General features: G+C 50.0%; 2 protein-coding genes across 2 annotated transcripts; one reads left to right on the top strand and one right to left on the bottom strand.

The window, feature by feature from the left end:
• Nucleotides 1-440: 440 nt before the first annotated feature.
• LOC146343506 (homeobox protein notochord-like) lies at nt 441-11542 on the bottom strand. The gene is made up of 3 exons (XM_084855210.1): nt 11149-11542; nt 5334-5542; nt 441-2058 (listed from the first exon to the last, which is right to left on the bottom strand). The coding sequence occupies exons 1-3, from the start codon at nt 11477-11479 to the stop codon at nt 1900-1902; spliced, it is 699 nt and encodes a 232-aa protein (XP_084711336.1). The 5' UTR covers nt 11480-11542; the 3' UTR covers nt 441-1899.
• LOC146343505 (uncharacterized) lies at nt 11478-21036 on the top strand. Its single transcript, XM_084857039.1, has 2 exons — nt 11478-12151; nt 16801-21036. The coding sequence occupies exons 1-2, from the start codon at nt 11478-11480 to the stop codon at nt 16994-16996; spliced, it is 870 nt and encodes a 289-aa protein (XP_084713165.1). The 3' UTR covers nt 16997-21036.
• The last annotated feature ends 367 nt before the right edge of the window (nt 21037-21403 follow it).

Below are 21403 nucleotides of genomic sequence, written 5' to 3'. Positions count from 1 at the left end.
TCAGTGCATTTGCTTTTGCATAATTTCCTGTGTGTGCAGAATTCAGATTTTTCAAATTACAGAATTTGAACCTTGTTTCAAGCACAGAATACAAATAACCCAGGCAGGCGCCTTTCCGGAGATGTGTGCAGCCTGCTGTTGTATGCAAACATCTGGTGGAACTTCTGATGTTGAATGTTGAGGGGGCAAAAACGTGGGTGGCTGGGATCAGCACCCCACCCCAAACATCAGCCATCTGTACAGCAGTGCATGCAGGACATACGCGCCTCCAGCTGCTGAATCTGGGTTCTGCCCGCTGCCCCACAGGGCTTCCTCCAAAACCCAGGAATAATATTCATGGGAGGCACACAGTGGGGCAAAGCACACAAAGAACCCCAAAGTCACCTGATGGTAGAGTGGCCCATGCCAGTGCTGGAGCTACACACAGTACGTGCGCGCATGTGTGTCTGTGTGCGTGCGCGCATGCATATCAGGCACCATGAGACTCAGGCAAGGAGCCTTGCAGATCAGGTGCTGGCTCCTTGCATCACTGGGACTGGCTGGCTGGAGAGGAGAACTTCCAGCAGATACACCCAATCGCCCAGAATCCTCTTGGCTCACAGAGTCAGATGACATCTGGTGCCACTGTCTGATATAAACTTCTCCGAGCTGCTGCATCCCTCTGTCTGTGCAACCTGTTCCTGAGGGAGGAGACCAAGGCCTCCCTCCGACCCACCAGCTTTTCTGCCTTCCTATCCAGGTACTTATACTTAGCAATGATGGGGAAAGCCCATGAACTCAGCAACAGGGCTCCTGCTTTGCCTGCGGAACATCCCAGGTTTAATCCCAGGCAGCATCTCCAGGTAGGACTAGGGGGAAGCTCCTGTCTCAAATCCTGGCTGCGGATAATGCGCGTTGTAGTCCAGCACGTCGGAGGACAACCCGCTCGGGAAGGCCAATGGAGACAATGCTGGGCTGGACAGCCTCAAGTGGGATACAGCCACGTCCTATTTCGCTATGCAACGCACCCCTCCGGGGAGAGCCCAGGCCAGCTCCTGGCGGAGCCTGAGCTGCACGCTGAAGGCCTGTGTTCAGCCCCCTGGGCATTCCCGCCAGCCAGCGCAGGCAATGCTGAGCCTGACAAGCCGGCAATCGGACTTAATACAGAGCAGCGTCCTCTGTCCCTAACGGCTGCACTTAAAGGCCATCATATTCCAGTTTATCCCACCTGTGGAAGATTCGATCCAAATTCCAAAAATGTTCAGAAAGTCTGCTCTGGGTTAAAAACAACCGCCATCCACGAGGCCTGTGCCTTCACCACAAGCAAAGCCCTGTTCAGCTGTGCTTTCAGGGAGAAGAAACAGGAATGTGGGATTGACCTACAGCACTCATCGCCACTGCCTCAGTGGAGGGCTACCGGCACAAAGAGCAGTCTGAAGCGCTTTGGCAAGTAACAGAAGTTTGCTCCCGGAGCGGACATCCGCAACAGTGGCTGGCTGAACAGAACCTCCATTGCAGCAGCTGCATCCCCCTGCTGACCAGGAGCAGACCCCGCCCCCCGTGCCCCACTTCCTGGAGGCACAGCACTGGCCACTGTGGGAATCCAGGCGACAAGCATGTCCTTAGGAACTGCTGCCTGGCTAAAAACTAGCTATCTGAATGTGCAACCAACAAAGCCTAGAGCCCAGCTCGTGCTGGGTGGCAGGTGGCATCCAAAGGCACAGAGCCCCCCTCCCACCCTGTGCCGAGCCAGGCAGGGTCCTCGCAGAGCCCCACATCAGCACCATCAAGCCAATGCTCTGCCTGTTCTGACCTGCCAGTTCCTCCCGAAGGAGGGGGTGGATGCCCACTCTGTGCACCTGGGGGTGGCGGGGGGTGTGGTAGACATTACTGCGGCTGGGGCAGGGATGGGCTCAGAGTCTAGACCTCAACATCCACATCACCCTCGTCGCTGTCTTGCTCTTCTGGCCGCCCAGTGGGGGGCGTCTGCACCGTCCCAAACTGCGACAGCTTTGCCGCCTTCTGCTCCAGGCTCTGCTTTCGCCACTTGATCCTCCTGTTCTGGAACCAAACTTTCACCTACAAGGCAGGAAGAGGAAGATAAAGCCATGGTCGTGAATGGAGCTCGCACATGTCGCAACACAGCAAGCAGGCAGCTATGACCTCACTGTGTGCAAGTGTGTGTGGTGGGCGTGGAGCGAAGGTGATGAAGAGGTTATCTGCACACACTGATGTTCTTGCATTCCCGTGCATTCAGCAGGGCACATGCAGGGAGAATGTTCAGCTAACATTCCCCTGCAGACAGGCTAGCAGGACCACAAATGTTGGTTTACGATAATACTTGGAGTTCAGCTATGTGCCAGGTGAATATTGAGGAAATGCTAAGGCTTTAATCTATGTCGGATTCGTACTGCCAGAAGATTTTGCCTGTGGTATGCATTTTAGATTTTGCCATCTAAAATGCATACCACAGGTTAGGAAAGGGAGCACCAAGTCCAAGAGGTCACCGGCATGGTTAACAAGCAGTGTCAAGGGAGCTAATAGAGAAAAGCGAGCTTCTTTCAGAAAATGAAAGTCTTGCCCAAGTGAGGAAAACAAAAGGGAGCACACGCTTGCACAAAGGCAATGCAAGCAGGCAATAAGAGGTGCAAAAAAGCATTTTGGAGAGCATATCGCTAACAACATCAAAGCCAACAATAAAGAATTCTTTAAATATATCAGAAGCAGAAAACCAGCTAGGGAGGCAATTGAACCATTGGATGACAATGGAGTTAAAGTACTGAAGGAGGACAAGGCGATTGCAGAGAAGCTGAATGAATTCTTTTCATCTGTCTTCACTGTAGAAGATATAGGACAGATACCTGTGCCTGAATGGATGTTTTCAAGAAGGGAGTCTGAGGAACTGAGGCAAATAGTGGTGACAAAAGATGAAGTTCTCAGCCTTATTGATAAACTGAAAGCAAATAAATCACTGGGCCCAGATGGTATCCATCTAAGAACTCAAATATGAAATTGCTGATCTTCTAACCAAAATATGCAACATGTTCCTAAGATCAGCCTCTATACCAAAGGACTGGAAGATGGCCAATATAACACCAATTTTCAAAAAGGGATCCAGGGGGGATCCAGGAAATGACAGGTTGGTTAGCTTAACGTCTGTTCCAGGCAATTTGGTTGAAGGCATTATTAAAGCAAAAATTAGTAAACATAAAGAAGGAAAAGCCCTGCTGAAAAAGAATCAACATGGCTTCCCCAAAGGTAAGTCCTGCCTCACTAATCTTTTAGAGTACTTTGAGAGTGTCAATAAACATGTAGACAGGAGTTATCCGGTAGACATTGTCAAAAGCCTTTTGGAAGTCCAAGTAAACAAAGTCCCTCACTAGAGACACTTGAAAAAACTTAGCAGTCATGGAATAAAAGGACAGGTCCTCTTATGGATCAGTAACTGGTTAAAGAACAGAAAGCAGACAGGAGGAAGAAATGGTGCATTCTCCCAATGGAAGGAAGTAAATAGTGGGGTCCCACAGGGATCTGTATTAGGACCAATGCTTTTCAACCTGTTCATAAATGATCTGGAATTAGGAGTGAGCAGTGAAGTGGCCAAGTTTGCGGATGACAAGAAATTATTTAGGGTCATTAAAACAAAAAGGGATTGTGAAGAGCTCCAAAAGGATCCATCCAAACTGGGAGAATGGGCACCTAATTGGCAAATGCGGTTCAATGTAAGCAAATGTAAAGTGATGCACGTTGGGGATCTGAGCTAGCAGTGACCGACCAGGAAAGAGATCTTGGGGTTGTGGTGGACAGCTCAGTGAAGATGTCAACCCAGTGTGCGGTTGCTGTAAAAAAGGGAAACTCCATGTTAGGCATAATTAGAAAAAGGATTGAGAATATAACTGCCAACATCATACTGCCTCTATACAAATCTATGGTGTGGCCACACTTGGAATACTGTGGCCAGTTCTGGTCACCACACCTAAAATAAGATGTTGTAGAGCTGGAAAAGGTGCAGAAAAGGGCAACTAAAATGATCGAGGGGCTGGAGCATCTCCCCTATGAGAGAAGGTTACAACAGCTGGGATTGTTTAGCCTGGATAAAAGGAGGGTAAGGGGAGTCATGATAGAGGTCTACAAAATTATGCATGGTGTGGAGATTGTGGATAGGGAGACATCTCTCTCCCTCTCCCAAAATACTAGAACCCGGGGATGTCCTATGAAGCTGATTGGTGGGAGATTCAGGACAGATAAAAGGAAGGACTTCTTCACACAGTGCAGAGTTAAACTATGGAATTCGTTACCACAGGGGCAGTCCTGACCACCAATTTGGATGGCTTTAAAAGGGGGTTGGACAAATTCATGGAGGAGAAGACAATTAGTGTATACCAGTCTTGATGGCTCTGTGCTACCTCCAGTACCAGAGGCAGTGAGCCTATGTACACCAGTTGCTGGGGAACATGGGTGGGAGGGTGCTGTTGTGCTTATGCCCTGCTTGTGGGTTCCTGGTCAACAGCTGGTTGGCCCCTGTGTGAACAGAATGCTGGACTAAATGAACCCTTGGTCTGATCCAACAGGGCAGTTCTTATGTTTGTATTCTGCCATTTTTACCCTTTATTCTGGTTTTGCTAGTTATGGGGAAGGCAAAGGGGTAATGCCAGGCATGGAAGCCCCAGCCCCAGAAGTCTCATTCAGCCCCTCTGGCTGCTGAGACTCCAGCAGGCATTGCCCATACTCTTGCAGTCATGATGGCTAGAAATATGGTTTTAAAGATTGGGGCAGAGGTCAAACTGTGGAGTACTGTGCTGAATACCAGATTCTGCATATTTTCAATGGCCACGTGGAATAGCAGCATGCAAACAATATGCTTAGGGACATAAGAGGCTGCCTTACCCTGACTCCGCCCCCCCGCCCCACTTCGGTCATTCTGGCCCTGTATTGTCGGCACTGACTGGCAGCAGCAGCTCTCCAGTGTTTCAGGAAGAAGTTTTTCCGTCCCCACCTGGAGATTCCGGGGATTGAACCTGGGACCTTCTGCCTGCCAAGCAGGGGCTCTGCCACGGAGCCACAGCCCCTCCCATGGCTGCGCTTCGCTGTGCTTTTGACTACCCAGATCAGTCACTCCCCAGATGTCAGCAGCCCCACTTTTACGCACAGCTGTGGCATCACCCAGAAGCAAAAGCAGCACGTGTCCCCCTAGAAGTGGCACCAGGAGGGCCCCTCCTCACCCTCATGGGCAGGGCGCTACCCAGTGGCCTTGGGAGAATGTCACTTCACACACCACTGCTTAAAGGCTGAAAGAGGCGAGAGGGAGGGGCCTGGCGAGGTCCTGTGGAGCAGGCAGGGGTGGGATTCCTTGCCTGGGTCTCGGTGAGGTGCAGAGTGGCAGCCAGGTCCACACGCTCCGTGCCCACCATGTACTGCTGCTTCAGGAATTCCTTCTCCAGGCGCTCCAGCTGATCCGGGGTAAAGACCGTACGGACCCTCTTCATCTTGCAGGTGCCCCCAGATCGCCACGAAAAGGGAGCCCCCAGGGAGCTTGCTGCTGCACAGTGGGAAAACTCTAGTCCTGTAGTGGCAAAGCAGAAGCAGCCCTTGTCAGACGTCGCGTTCCAAAGAGTTTATGCCAGGCCTACTGGTGACTAACCTGGGGAAGGCGGAAAAGTCTGTCTTCACCTACAGCAGCCTTCCCCAACCTGCTGCCTTCCAAAGATTTTGGACTTCAATCCCCATCAGCCCCAGCCAGCATGGCCAATGGCCAGGGATGCTGGGAGTTGTAGTCCAAAACATCCGGAGGGCAAAAGGTTGGGGGAAGGCCTGATTCAAGATGCAAGTATTGAAGAACCATTTGGGAAAAGTGCCCACAGTGCTATCAAATTCAACATATATGTAAGTGGACAGTTGCCAAGGAAGTCCAATGCAGCCACATCTAGCTTCAAAAGGGGGACGTCTCAAAAACCAGGGAATTAACTAAATGAGAAGATAAAGAGGAACAAATAACGTAGACATTATTTACATCCATAATAACAGAAGTTCAGCTGGAATGTATATCACATACTAGGAAGGTTACCATCAAATCCAAAAGGATGCCAGCATCGTTACTGAGCAGAGTCAAGGATGCTATAAAGGCAAAAAGGCTTCCTTTAAAACAGACATGGGGAACACCTGGCCCAAGCAGTTCCCTATCTGGCCCGCCAGCTTTCCCCTGGCCTAACCCCTCTCCTGGCAGGGGATAGCTCCTCTCTCTGTTCAACAGCTGATTGGTGATGAGAGCTTTTCCTTGCTGAGCACTGAAAAACGCTCCCTTTCTGATCAGCTGCTGATCTCTGCTGAGTTTTCCCTCCTGGGGAGAGGGGGAAGGACAAGGGAAGCAACTGAGTCCTGCTTACTTCCGAGGCTCATCCTGCAGTCTTGCCCTGTTTGCTTCTGAGCAGACATGCAGAGGCATGTCCCGCTTAAGTCTAAGTAGGTTTAACATTGGTAACATCAACGTTTTGGCTCTGCCACTCTGCCTTTGGCTGTGCCCACGTTGCCTCTGGCCCTACCCACAGGTGGAATGTGGCCCCCAAGAACTTTGCCAGATTAGAATTCAGTCCTTGGCCTGAAACAGTTTCCCCATCCCTGGTTTTAAAAAATGGACATCTTGCCCAAATGGAAGAGAACAGAAGAGGAACACAAGCTCAGGCAAGTCACACATAAGTTGACAATAAAGCAGGTAAAAATAGAATTTGAGGAACATGCTGCTAAAAACATTAAGATCATAATTTAGGTTCTCTGCCATCTCCTTATCCTCTTTTAGTACTCCTTTAGCTCCATTGTCATCTTGAAAGGCTCCTGCGTAAACTTAGCAGTCACAGCCCAAAATGGCCTTCCCCAACCTGGGTCCCTCCAGATGATTTGGATGACAATTCCAGTCATCCATTACAATCAGACATGCTGGCTGGGGCTGATGGGAATTGTTGTAGTCCACAACATTTGGTGGACCCAAGTTGGGGAAGGCAGGACAGGTTCTCTTATGCTACAGTAACATGCTAAACAACAAAAAGCAGAGCGTAGGAATAAATGGGGTTTTCTTACAGTGGAGAGAACAAAGAAGTTTGATCCAGGGTGAAGCTGCTCCAAAAAAGGCAAATCCCATTTTGGGGACTATTAGGAAAAGAATTGAAATTAAAACTGCCAGTATCATAATGCCTTCATACAAATCTATGGTGCACCCACACTTTGAACACCAGCTGCTGAGGGAGAACAGTGGAGTGGGCTGTTGCCCTCATGCTTGTGGGCTTCCCAGGGACATCAGGTAGTTGGGCCACCATGGGAACAGGATGCTGGATTAAAGAGACCTTCGGTCTGATCCAGCACAGCTCTTCCAATGTGCTCATGGAAGTGAGTCCAACTGCTCTCAAGGGACTTCCAGGTCAAGTGTGCTTGGGACTGCAGCCTTAGTGTGAAATGAACAAACTGCATAAAAATGACATCTCGTGACAAAATGAGGGCTTAAAGCCTTGCACCTACTGTAGCAATATATCTATTTACAAAATCCCTTTGAGATGTTTGAAAAATGTTCACTCACATTTTAAAAGTAAAAACATCGGGCATGATCCACCCACAGGGAAACAAAAGCTGGAGTCATAAGAATGTAAGGAGAGCACCGTGCTGGATCAGACCAAGGGTTCCTCTTGTCCAACACCCTGTTCACAGTGGCCAACCAGCTGCCCATGGGAGACCTACAAGCAGGGCATAGAATCACAGAATAGTAGGCTTGGAAGGGGCCTATAAGACCATCAAGTCCAACCCCCTGGGGTACAGCAGCACTCTCCCACCCATGTTCCCCAGCAACTGGTGTACATAGGGATTCTGCCTCTGATACTGGAGGTAGCATATAGCCCTCAGGACTAGTAGCCATTGATAGCCTCCTCCTCCAGGACTTTGTCCAATCCTCCTTTAAAGCCATCGAAGTTGGTTACATCTTATGGTAGCAAATTCCATAGTTTAACTCTGTGCTGGGTGAAGAAGCCCTTCCTTGTATCTGTCCTGAATCTCCCACCCATCAGCTTCATGGGATGACCCCACTGGTTTTAGTATTATGAGAGAGGGAGAAAAAGGCATCCCTATCCACATTCTCCACACTATGCGTCATTTTGTATACCTCTATGATGTCTCCCCTTACTCCCCTTTTTTCTAAGCTAAACAATCCCAGATCTTGTAATCCCTTGGGCACTTAGCCAGGCATAAGCTCCACTGAACAGACAGGTGGACTTACTTCCAAGTAAACGTAGGCACTTTCCAACCCCACTGATTTCATTGGGCATGTTAAGTATGTGCTTAACTTTGGCTGAATCATGGCCAATACCTACAAATTGATTTTAACATTACTGCTAGACAACTTTCTTCCATCTGGAAGCAAATAAGATGTGGGGGCAGCCCACAGAAATGTAGCACCTTAATGCTTAACAAATTCCTAGAATGTACTATAACTAGAATTCACTTCATCAAATGCATCATGTAGACGCACTCCAGACAGACACTCAAAAACAAGGTGATCACAGACATGCGTGCACACACACACACCAGAGACTGGGTCACCTCATGCTTTGGTTGAATGTACAGGTGAGAAACATAAGAAACAACCCATATCTGCACCGCACGTGTACAGCACACGGTCAAGGGGCACCGCGCTTGCACTGCTGTCCAGGCTAGAGATGTAAAATTTCTGGAAATTTTGAAGTCATGGGGAAAAACAGACATTTGGGAGGAAACTGAAAAACAAGCAATACTTATTTTTTGATATAAAGTCACTTTGTTGCTTTTGGACACCTTTCCCCAAGCTGGGCCCTCCATTTCTTTTTGGACCAGCTTCCATCAGCCTCAGGCAGCACAGCCAGTGGTCAGGAATGCTGTGCACTGTAGTCCAAAACATCGGGAGGGAAGAAGGTTGGGAAAAGCTGCTTTAGAAACCTAAGTTACATTATGTATAACTCCGTTAGGTCATAAAATTGTCATTACATTTAAAAACTTTTTTAAAAATTGTAATTATTGTCTGAATAAACTTACTTTTAAATTTAGTATACCAAACATAATAATTTAATGAGCAAACCAAGTTTACATAATGAATTTTAGGTTGCTATTTTAGGTATGTATATATGTATGTATTTAATTAAGCTCTATACCGCCCAATTGCCGAAGCTCTCTGGTATGGACCAAAGGGAACTTCAACAAGTGTCCATGAAACATCTGAATCATCCTAGAAGCCAGAAGAAGCAGGAAGAACAGGAGGCAGCAGAAGAATGGAGTACAGTAGCTGTTCCTGTTGGTAAGGAAGTTTTAGGGACATTCCCAAACTTCTTCCTGTTTCTTGGGTGGAGTTTAGGGAAATTTGGTCTGAAGGAAAAGCTATTGAGATGTTATTTAGCTGTGAAAACTCAAGTTTAGATATGATAAGCAAACATTTTTAATTTAAGAACCTTCAAGCAATCTCAACCTATTATTCAAAGAATGATATTTTATTTGGTTTTGTACATAATTTCTGCTAATGAACATTTTATTTTTTGTTCATTTTGAAAGGTTGTCTCTAGCAGTGGTGTCAATCCCATGGCTACTCCATCGGAACCAGACTACTGGGTTTCTTTAGGTAGAGAGGGTTTATTCTAGTGGCAGCAGTTAAAAGGTTTTATAGGTGAGACAGCATTCCCAAGTGGTGAGGTCTAATTGAGAACTTTATTAAAAACTGGCAGTGAATTTTATAGATTGGAACCTCAAAGTACTATCAGTTGAAAGGAGCCTCCAAAGGAGAAGCATTAAGGAGGCCATGTTTTTTGATCAGCTGAAACCAGACATTGATGTGAAGAATAAGATGAAACAAGCCGTGATATTTATTAATGTGGCTTGATTGGCTGTGGAATACAGGTGCTGATTGTTAATCTTTGTTCCCCCCAGTGAGACCCGGCCTGTTCCTGATTAGTTTTGGCTCAGTTTATAAGTGGTATTGAACCACACTCTTATTTGTGACTGAAGCTGGCGCTTTATGCTGAAACTTTTCACATTTTAAATCTGTTTATAATTTAAAAAATCTATAAGGGAGCAATCCTATGGCTGCTAGACAGCGGCTAGACGGCCATGGGATATCTTGTTTTCCAGGAACCGACCTCAGAGCCTGTACTCTCAGGTTGGTTCCCAGAGAACCGACCTCCCCCAACTTCCGTGCTGCCTTATCCTCCGAACTTGCAAGAGGAGTGCAGAGCAGCTGAAAAGGGGCATGTCTGGGGGTGTTCTGGGGCCGGGAGGGTGGAAATGCCTGTCCGACACATCGTTCAGCAGGCTCCTCCCCAGCTCGATCCCCTCCGTGCTTCGCCTGCCCTGCATTGGATAGGCGGTCACCTCCGAGTTCAGAGGATTTGGATAGGATTGCGCCCTAAATGTATGAACTGGATGTGCTATTGTTGGTCATTTGCTTTGTTTCGGAGTGCTGTGTCACGCATATCACATTGCCTACATTTCAGTTTATTCAAGCCTCATAGTTAATTTTTTTTAAAGAAACATAGACAACATAACCCGCAAGCTATTCTGTCGCATCTGCTGACAGTGGTGGGATAACCTATGGTGTTTCTTTTACCTGTGGGTTTTACATTTGAACTACATTACTTGACTGCTACAGCATCCAACCAGAACAAGCCAAGGAACGGAGGATTCAATGGAACAAAACCCAAACTATCAAGAATGCACATTTTCTTCCATATTGTGATATGGTGACTCTACTCACATGTTAGGAAATTTGAGCATGACTTGAAGCATCCCTAAATGTCGATCAGTAAAAGATATGAAATGGAAGAAATAACTATGCTGGGAATCTTACAGAGAGGGTTTTTTTAAAAAATCCCTTCATGGCTTCATTGTTTTCAGAAATGTTTACATTTCTACAAAAGTCCTTATTACATCGTTTTTATAGATCATGGGGGGCGGGGGGGGGTAAAAGCTGGGTGACCATAAAACACCTTGCCTTAAATCCTAAAAGAAAACAGTTCATAACGCAAAGCTGTTCAACTTTTCGTGGCGGGGGGCGACCCAGTCCGTGGGGAGAAATGGGCGAGAACCGTCCTTCTCCTGCCCAGCCCAGAGACGGGCTCCCGCGGGCGCGCCTGCCTCCCGCCCCGCCCCGCCCCCGCGGTCCTGCCTTCTCACCTGGCCTCCTGCAGCCGGGATGGGCGCACGGGCGGCGCGGCGGCGAGAGCAGCGCGGGCGGCGGCGGCGGCTCGGCCAGGTAGACGGCCGGGAAGGGCAGCGTCCCGGCGGCGCAGCCGAAGCGCAAGGCGGTCGGCGGGGCGGCGGACCAGGCGCTGGGCGCGCGCGGGGCCCGGCGGGGCGGCTCGGGCTCGGCCAGCAGCGACTCGATGTCGAAGCGCTTCTTGGCCTTGCGGGGCGGCGGCGAGCCCGCGGGGGGGAGGCCGGGGCGGGGCGGCGGGGGCGGCCTCTGCAGCATGGTCGCGGGGCGCGGAGCTGCGAGAGCGGCCATGGGCCGCGGGCTTTATAGGGCGCGGCTCGCGGGGGGCGCGCCGCGCCGGGCGCCGGAGGGCGGGGTCGCGCCGGGGCATCGCCGCACACGCGCCGCCCGCGGGCCCCGGCCGCGCCCTCCCGTCTCTTCCGGCCGCCGCGGCCGAAGCGCCGAGCCCGAAGCTGCCGGCAGAGCGCCGCCCGGCGGGAGCCGCTCCTTCCCCGGAGCAGGGGCGCCGGGGCGCGGGCTGCGGCGGCGCCTCGAGCGCGCGGTGCTCCCCGGCCCCTGGCGAGCCGGCGGGGGGCCTCGCGGGGCGCGGGCTGGCCCCACCTCGCCGTGCCCGGCGCTGCGCAACGAGGCAGGGGCCGGCGGCTGCGCAGGCCCGGCGGCTGGCTCGCCCTGCTCCCCGCGCGCGCGCCGCGACCCTCTGAGGCGCGGCGCGGCGCGAAGGGGGCGCGGCGCCCCGCGGAGGGCGCCAGGGCGCCGCGCCTTGGGGCCAGCGAGGGCTCCGGGGCGGGACGCGCGCCTGGGCCAGCCTGGCTGGGGCGCGCGGCGCGCTGTCGGGCCTTTTCTGGCCGAGCGTGCGCAGGATGGTGCCTCTGCGCGCCGTAAAGCAGGGAGGCCAGGGGAGTTCCTTGGAGCAGCGCCTTGCCCTTGCTCACGGGGGGGAGAAGGGCCCACCTTTGCACGCAGGTAATGGGATAGTAGAGGGGGTGAAAGTCCCGAAGGACGCCAGAGAAAACGAAGATACTTCTCTTGCACTAGATCTGGGATTCCCCGGAGTGCATAACAATGTCAGATGTTAATGCGCAAAGATTCTAGCCGCTGTCTTTTTGATGTGGGGAAAAGGCTTGCATCAACTCATATTTTGTTTGTTTGCTTGTGTATTGCATTTCTGTATGGCCCAGTACCCAAAGCTGTCTGGGCAATTCACAGCAATTAAAACCATAAAATTCAGCATGATAAAGCAGTACAAAACTTTTAAAAGTTTAAAACTACAATCTCAAACCGAATTAAAAACCAGCAGCAGGATAATTTCTCAGCATCCCTGGGTGGAGGGATGCTGGGGATTGTAGGACCTTTTTCTGTCTAAACTTGCATAGGATTGTGCCATGACAGATTGAAAACAACAATACTAAAGAACAAAAATGCCTGGAAAAATAAGGTCTTCACTTAGATCACACGTAAGCAGCCAAGTAGCTGCCCGCCTCTACATGCAAGCAGAAAATGGACGTGATTTTGAGCCTGCATTGGCTTGCTGCCAGGAGACCCCTGACTGCAGGGTATTTGTGGGAAGAGGGATTCTTCTTAAGCAACAGCAGTTGAGTGGTGAATCCAGTTCAGTTACCACCATTGGGATGATGCCTACAAAACAAGGTGCCAGAGTTTAGTCTGCCTCCTGACCTGGAAAGGCTTTGTCCTGGAAACTCCCAGATGTATGAGGACCGGGTAGTTTGGTTTCTTTCAATAAGTGCATCCTATCAATATTTATCTGTCACATTCTCCTTGTACCATTCAAAACAAGTTGTAGCATTCAACTGAATAAAGCACAATTACATTTACTTGGTGGTGTGGGAGAGACACTCTGCACGTGCTCAGAGCCATTTTCATGTCTGCTATTTATTATATTTTTAATCCACCCAATAGCAAACCTCTGAGTGGTTTCCAAAAACTAAAAGAATAAAATTCAATACAAATATTTATTCCTAATTATTCAAAGCTCTGGCATGGAAAACAGTTCTGGGTGTGAAATCAGCACCTGGCTGTCACGGAACATAAGAGAAGCCCTGTTGCTGGATCAGACCCAAGGCCTGCCTCGTTTAGCAACACCCTGTTCCTCAGTAGCTGCTAGAAGATCCAGCATGAGGGAGACAGTGAGCCAGCTCAGATGTAATGCCCTTCCCCACTGGAGTGATTTTGAAAAGATCCTTGGGGCAGAATAATACAACAAGTGCATTAAAGCGCAGTCAAATACTGTGTTCAGTTCTGGTTGCTCCACCTCAAAAAGGATACTGTAGAGCTGGAAAGTGTGCACAAGAAGACTTGAACAGGGCATGAGAGAGGATTATCAAATGATGCATGACATCACGCATGACGGGAGATGGAAGATTTTCATCCTCTCGAATTCTAGGAGGTCATCCAAGGGAGCTGCTTGGCAGGAGATTCAGGATGGACAAAAGGAAGTCTCCCTTCACACAGCATGTCATTCCTTTAAAAAATGTAAACTCTTGCTACCACAAGACCTGGTGAGAGCCTCTAGCTTAGAGGGCTTTAAAAGGAGGATTGATTAGACTAGTTCAGGCAGTGATTAATTTCTCATAATGCTTATCATTTGACCTGGAAGCCTTGACTGCTAACATCCTGCATATGCAGGCTTGAAATGGTGAGGGAAAGACTCAGAGCCTCTTCCGTTTCACTTCAAATGTACTAGCATTCACAAGAGATGCTGGGACTGAGATGTCAGCCCCATCTTAGAAGGCCTAACTGGTGAATCTGAAATGATGCTGTGAAACCCCTCCTAGTTCTGCTGTTTTATTGGGAGGATTGCCCAGCCAGTCCTACCACCATTAGGTAGAGTGAGGTGGCCCCCTCAGGCAGCTGCTTCGTGGTCTCTTGAAAGGGCAGTGTATTGCTAGTTATTTAAATTGCTGTTGTGGTTGAATTTTTACCGTCGGATGGGGAGAGGTGCTTGTAGGATTGTCTGCCTTTGACCAGCCTTGGGTGCTAGGTTCTTTGACTTTTGGCAAGGGTGGGCGAAGTGGCGTTTGTTGCTCTACCTCAGGAATCACCATATCTTGGCCCAGCCATGGGAGGATGAGTCGTATTCCTCCAAACTGGTACCAAGCTAGAAGAGGGCTGGATTTTAGGAACATTGGAAGCTGCCTTCTACTGAGTCAGGTCCCAGCGCTGTCGACATGGACGGGCAGCAGTCGCTCACCAGGGTTTCAGGCAGGAGTTTTTCCAGCCCTCCCCGGAAATGCCAGCGATTAAACCTGGGGCCTTCTGCCTGCCAAGCAAGGGCTCCACTGCTGAGCCACTGCCCCTTAACATCCCATGTGGGGCAGGTTCCCACACGAATAGCTGGAGTACTGCTCAGAAATGCTGCTTGAAGATGAAGAAATCACACACAGGGGCGCACTTGCATTCTGTTTTTAAAAAGACCCATGGGGATGGATGAGCCGTTTATGCTGGACGCCATCCGCCTTTGCTCACCCTCCCTGCCCCGACAAAGGGACCCCAGCCGCACAGGCCGCCTCAGCAGATGGCCTTGAGCAGCACCATTTTGAGGGTGCCAGTGGACCTATTCAGGAGGCCCCCCCATATCTTTCGGAATGCTGGATCATGCTGTGCAGCCACTTCCTGGGGAGCGGGCTGTGGAAATGTCTCAGGTCAGCCCAGGCACGCCACCTTCTGCACAAACAAACATCATGGGGGGAAATGCAGCACATCTCTGTCATCCCCCCCCCCCCGCTGCCAGTCCCTTCCCCATGGGGAAGATGGAAGGAAAGGGGGGGCAGACTAGGTGTGAAATTTCTCATGGGCAAAGTAGTCGAATGAAATCGGCAGGGTGTCTAGTGCAAGCTTGGGGAGTGGGGGGGAGTGAGGCAAAGCACAAATCCAGGGGGTAGAGGTGGGGAAGGGCCCACATTCTGAAAAGTGCAGTGGAGAGGAGGTTGGCCGAAGGAGCTTTTGTGTGGCTGGGATTGTAAAATGCACTCTCTCTTCCCCCCCTCCGGGTTCCTCAATGGGGAACAAGGCCCCCCACTCCATCTAATGGTCATTAGCATCAATTAGAAGCGTTTGAAGTGGCCAGCAAGCTTTGTCCTTCTGCAGAAAAGGAGTCCCCCTTTCAGGCAACCCATAATAATAACATCTGGAGTAAGGAGGGAGCCTTGGTCCTCTTGCTGCCTTTCATCTCTTGTCAAGGTGCTTGGAATGTTAATGCTGCCCGTTCTTTAATGGAGTTACCAGGAAATGCTTTTCAATCCTGGACACTTTGTTGGGGGGAGGTTGTTTATAAAAGGATAGCTCCTTGCTTGCATGTTGGAGAAAGCCCTGCCTGGCTGCCTCCCCCGCCCTCTCCTCCACTTTTCTTTCCCTGAAATCAAAGTGGCTCCAGGGCTATCCCCCCTCCTTCCAGGCAGCCCTCCCCAGCCAGTCTTCCTGCCTCTCAGACAGGTGGGCTGGGAAGGGGCCTGGCACTCCTGTAGGAAGCTCCTGCGCTCCCGGGGCCCAGCCCCAAGAGGCAGTCTGCAGAGCCTTGCCGGCTGGTGTGAAATTTCCCGAGTCATTACCAGTGGGTGAGAATCTCCAGCTTTTAAGCAGGAACACATTAGCCAAGCACACAGAACTAATGGGGGGCAGACGGGGCTCGTTAGTCCACCCAGAAGGAGGGTGGACCTGCGGTGGGATGCAGGCAGGGGTGGGGAGAGGAGCAGCTGGCCACCCCCGGCCTTCCTGGAAGCCAAGAGTTGAAGACAAACATGGCATAAAGGGCTTCTGGCTTCTCGGGAATGCCAAGTCTGAAACTAGCAGTGACAGGTCAACATCTGCTCCATCCAACGCTACCCATTTCCAAGGCTGGCCCAAAGCGTTTTGCCACCAGAGGGGGGGAACCCCCAGAGGGCCCACTCTTCCCAGCAGGTCAAATATCAAGGTAGCTAACTGTCCGCTGGCTGCCCTTCAGAGGCTTCTAAAACTGGGGCTGAGGCAGCTGCCTGCCCATGCCGAAGGCTGTGCCGGCCCTGCCGATACCCAGGCCCCGTTTCCTCCCAAATGGCTCCAGCTGCTGCTAGCACGCGGCATTGGGGGCATTGCAAGAGGTTCTGGGGCAGCACCCCAATCATACACCACAGCTATCTGGAGTGGCGCCACACGCCCTGACGGAGAGGCGGTAGCCCAGGGGCTGAACCTGCGTGGCGTGCAGGAGGCTCCCTCAGTCCTCGGCATCTCCCACGGAAGGATCTGAGATCGCAGAGCGCAACCCCGCCCGGAGAGCCCTTCTCGGCCAGCTCTGGCCTGGGTGGGTCTGCGGCCACTTCATGCAGTAGGCTGAATGTCCAAATCGATATTAACCAACAGAGTGACACCACCGAGGTTTATAAAACCAAGCCTCTGCTGGAGAAGGGGAAGATTTTCTCCCTTTCTCACAACAGAAAGAAGCTTTTAAAATGGTATTTCAACAAGTTTTTTAATAATTCATGTCTGCTCTGCTTTTTTAGTGCTGCAATTTCATCATTCATACTTACGGGTTTACGGGTTCTTTTGCATTTTCTTTTGCATTTCATCTTGGATTGTTTAAGTTTTTGATAAGCTGGGTTTTTTTGGTATTTTTTAAACAGAAAAGTGGGCTACAGAGGAACAATAATGACACTAGCAGCAGCAGCCGCAACGACAGTGCTCGGGCCATCCCATGAAAATGATTGGGAGGAAATTAGGACAGACAAAAGAAGTTTTTCTTTACTCCTGGTAAAAGGTAAAGGTGTCCCCAACCAGTCGTGTCCGACTCTAGGGTGCGGTGCTCATCCCCGTTTCTAAGCCGAAGAGCCAGCGCTGTCCGAAGACGCTCCCGTGGTCATGTGGCCGGCATGACTGAACACCGAGGTGCACGGAACGCTGTTACCTTTCCCGCCGAAGCGGTACCTATTTATCTACTTGCAATTTCTTGCTTTCGAACTGCTAGGTTGGCAGGAGCTGGGACTGAAGACGGGAGCTCACTCCGTCACGCAGCACTCGGGTCTCGAACTGCTGACCTGCCGACCTTCCAGTCTGCAGTTTAGTGTCTTAACCACTAAGCCACCGCGGCATTTATTTGCTGCCACAAGATATGTGATGGCCCTTGAACCAGACGGGCTCATAGGAGAATACACATCCCCACAGCTAAACCAATATCCTGGGTTCAGTGGCATTCTGCCTCCACATATCCATTGTTGGGGAGCGGTGGTGACGCATGCGCCCATCTCCTTGGGCGCTCAAAAGGCCCTGGCCAGCCACGGCTGGAACTGGGACACGGCCAGGTGAGCAGCTCTTTATCCGTCTCCTCAGCCACAGGGCCCCTGCCTGTCTTCCGATTTGGGGCTGGCTGCCATATACCAAGGACCTTGGATAGGGGAGGAAGGAGTTACATCTGAGGCTCATCTTTCAGTCTTATGAGCCCATGTGGTGCAGAAGAAAAAGTGCTGGTTGTGGACATGCCATGCCCTGGTCAGCCACAAGCTGCCTGGTTGACCTTGAGCAAGCTTCTATTTCTCACCCTAGCCTACTTCACAGGGGTGTTCTGAGGATAAAATGCTGCTTTTGGGCGGAAGGATAGGATACAAACTTTCTGCACGTAAATATGCACTAAAGAGGGAGGAAAATGTCTGCATGTCTCGGCTGCAAATAGTGTAGTGGTGAGAGTGTTGGACTGGGACTCGGGAGATCTGGGTTCTAGTCTCCATTTGGCCGTGAAGCTCACTGGGTGACTTCGGGCCAGTCATTGACTCTCAAGCTAACCTTCCACACAGAGTTGTTGTGAGCGTAAAATGGAGAAGATGAGGATGAGCAGCCTTGGGTTCCTTGGAGGGAAAAAAAGTAGAATATAAATGCAATAATAAATAAAAATACAATACAAATATATGCAGTTGTGGTTCAAGTACGTTAAGGGGCTATTTAGGCTGTTAAATGATTGTGAGAACATGCCCAGAGTCACGAATATTCCAGAGGACATGCTATGGCAGACCAGCCTCAGCTGGTGAGGGTTTGACTGAGGAAGAGCTCAATGAAGGCTGAAAACTTGCACATTCCTTTCTTCAAAGGTCATTTTGCTTCTTTGCGCTGATGTGTTACATTTCGTATTTTTGCATTAGTATTCGTATTGTTATTATGCTGCTTGTTCACCCATGTTCTTAGGCTGCAATGCAATATAATTACTTGGGAGGAAGTCCTATTGAACTCAATAGGTTTACTTCTGAGTGGACATGCAAAGCATTGCACTGTTAGGCTTCTTTAACTGGAAATGTTTATATTAAGTATTGATTTTTGTGATGAATTATTTTTAATCATTGTTATGTTTGCATATTGAACTGTCTTTGAATTGCTTATCAGTTTTGCATTACTAATGTGTTGTTGTGCTATATTGATTGTTATATTGACTAAAATGTTTCTGATGCTTTGTTATTGTTGCAAAAGCCTCTTTGAGTTCAATTTTGCTGTTAGAAAAGGGACTCCTGAAGATTACACCCAAGCAAATCAGTGCTGCTACCCATGGCAGGGACCCACCCACCCCATTTTCTGGAATTCCACAGGATGCTGAGGATTATCAGGTGCTAATGAGAACAGCAGGGGGTCAGGGGAGGGGGAGAAGAAGCAGCTCTTCGGGCCCCTCCTAGCCCATCACCAGCCATCAGTCTTGACAATGGCTGTTGTCAGGCCACCGGCAAGCATACCTGGAAACTGCCCTGGTTTGTGGATTGGATGTCTGGACTTGCAAAGTTGCAAAACAGGCAAGTCAGGACAACATGGTGGGTTGGCAAGCCTGATGTCCTTGTTGTGACCAGTGGCTGGTTATAGCCACAAGCTATGAACTGTGATGGTGCTGGGTTGGCTGTGTGCGATTGGCTAGATGAATGGAGTTTACCAGTGTCTGTGTGGGTTGTTCTGGTGTGGTGAGGATGTGCTTGGGAAACGCTGACACAGGGACCCATGCAGGGGGTCCTTCTATCCCAGTGACTTGGGGCAGAAGGAGATACGGCAGGAGGAGGGGGTTGGGACATCAGAGCAGAATGGGTTACAGATGCTTATACACTGTCCCTCTTGTACCCCCCGCCCCCAGCTTTCATATGCCTGGTAGCTTGTCCACAGAGTCTTCCTGTTTTGCGGTGCTGCTATTTAATGCCAGGTCAGTCCACAATAAGACCGCACTCATTCCTGATGCAATTGTGGATGAGAAGGCTGAACTGGCGTGATTACCGAGATGTGGATGGGTGAGCTGAGTGAGGTTGACCTGGCTCAGCTCTGCCCACCTGGGTATTTGGTACAGCACCAACATAGGCAGGAAGGCCGGGGTGGGGGAGTTGCCGTGGTTTACAGAACTTCCATCTCTCTCACCAGGAAACCACTCCACCTTGGAGCAGGCCCTGAGGGGTTGCACCTGGAGCTGGGCCACCTGGACAGATTGGGGATGCTGCTGGTGTACTGCTCACCCTGCTGCCCAGTGACCTGCTGCCCAGTGAGTGGTTCCTGAGTCCGAGAGGCCCATTGCCTGTTCTGGATGGGGTTGCACTCCCTCTGATCAGGTTCGTCGCCTGTGGGTTCCTGGTCGACAGCTGGCTGGCCACTGTGTGAACAGAATGCTGGACTAGATGGCCCCCTGGTCTGATGCAGCATCCGGGCTCTTCGTATGTCGTCTGGGGATGCTCCTAGATCCATCACTGTTCCTGGAGACCCAAGCAGCCATGGCGACCCAGCTTCAGCTGGTTCGCCAGCTACGGCCTCTCCTGGACAGGGATCACTTGGCCGCAGTGGTACAGGTGTTAGTAACCTCAAGACCGGATTACTGCAGCGCGCTCCATGCAGGGCCGCCCTTGAGGCTGGTCCTGAAGCTGGAGCTAGTGCAGAACACAGCAGCTCTGCTGTTGTCAGGAGCTTCCCCTTTTCAGCGTGTAACTCCTCTGCTGAGGGAACTGCGCTGGCTGCCTATTCATTATCGGGCCAGGTTAAAGTTTTGGTACAAGCATATAAAGGCCTAAACAACTTGGGACCAGGATACCTGAGGCAGCGCCTTCTCCCTTAACAGCTTGCCTGGTCGCTGAAGTCATTGGAGGGCATGTTTCTGGTAGTTCCACATGGACCTATGGCCCAACTGGAGTCCACCTGGAAAAGAGCCTTCAGTGTGGTGGCCCCCTTTCTCTGGAACTCCTTGTCTCTGGAGGTCAGGCAGGCACCAACACTGTGCTGTTTCCGGCACCGCCTGAAAACATCTTTATTTCAGGAAGCCTTCCTTGACTGACCAGCCACAGTTTTATTGGTATTCTGGTTTTTTTTAAGCTTTTTTTTTATTAGGGAGTTTATTATTTTATCTTTTTATCCTTTATTGTTCACAGCTCCGGAATCTGTCTAGATGTGGAGCGATATATAAATGTTGTAAATAAATGAATAAATAACATGATCCCCCAGTCAGAGGCATTTAAGGCATCAAGAATCATCCTTCCCGAGTGGAGAACCAAGGGAATCAAGGCAGAAACCAGACCAGCAGTTCTTGCTTTCTCAGCCCTGTTTTGACTGTTCTTGTTTAGATTTCTTCCCAGTCTTTCCCTGGAGTTTAGGGTGGATAAAAATTAGGGCTGGTCCCTGATTTATTCTTTTATATCCTACCTTTCCACCAAAAAAATGGTGTTTTTGGTGTATTAATCACTTCGCTAATAACAGAGGTTGATTAATTTAATGTAAAATGATTTTACATTACCACATGTATTACCACAACCTCAGTGTCACTGTCTTTTTGAGGGTATTAAGGGAAATGTGAAATTATTTCTTATGTTTATTTAAGATATCTACATGCTGCCCTCCATTATCAAATCAGAGGGTGCTGTAGAAAAGGTATTAAAACAAGAATTAAAATAAAATACAAAGATAAAAAACAACAAAGGAAATTCACCTAGTTAGGCATTACAATTGGCAAATGCTGATTTATTTACTTATTCATTCACTTACCATTTCAAAAACGGGAAGCTTCTGCTCCTTGTTAGAAGGGAGGGGCCGTCATTAGGACAGCCCTTTTTTCACCCCCTGCTACAGTGTCACACCTGAGTCATGGTGCTCCAGAAATGGACAAGTTGCCCTTTGGCCTCAGCCCCACTGCTCCTCACCAGTTCTCAACAAGGGTTTTGGCTACATTAACTACTGGTTCCACTTGCAACCCCATACTTAGTTACCGGGACACAATGGGCCTCGCTTCTCAGTTAA

This window comes from Heloderma suspectum, chromosome 5, assembly GCF_057233095.1.
Source record: "Heloderma suspectum isolate Gila_16-S chromosome 5, 16-S_ref, whole genome shotgun sequence".
NCBI lineage: Eukaryota > Metazoa > Chordata > Lepidosauria > Squamata > Helodermatidae > Heloderma > Heloderma suspectum.
The sequence above is the reverse complement of the archived record's forward strand: the minus strand, read 5'-3'. Positions and strand labels throughout refer to the sequence as shown.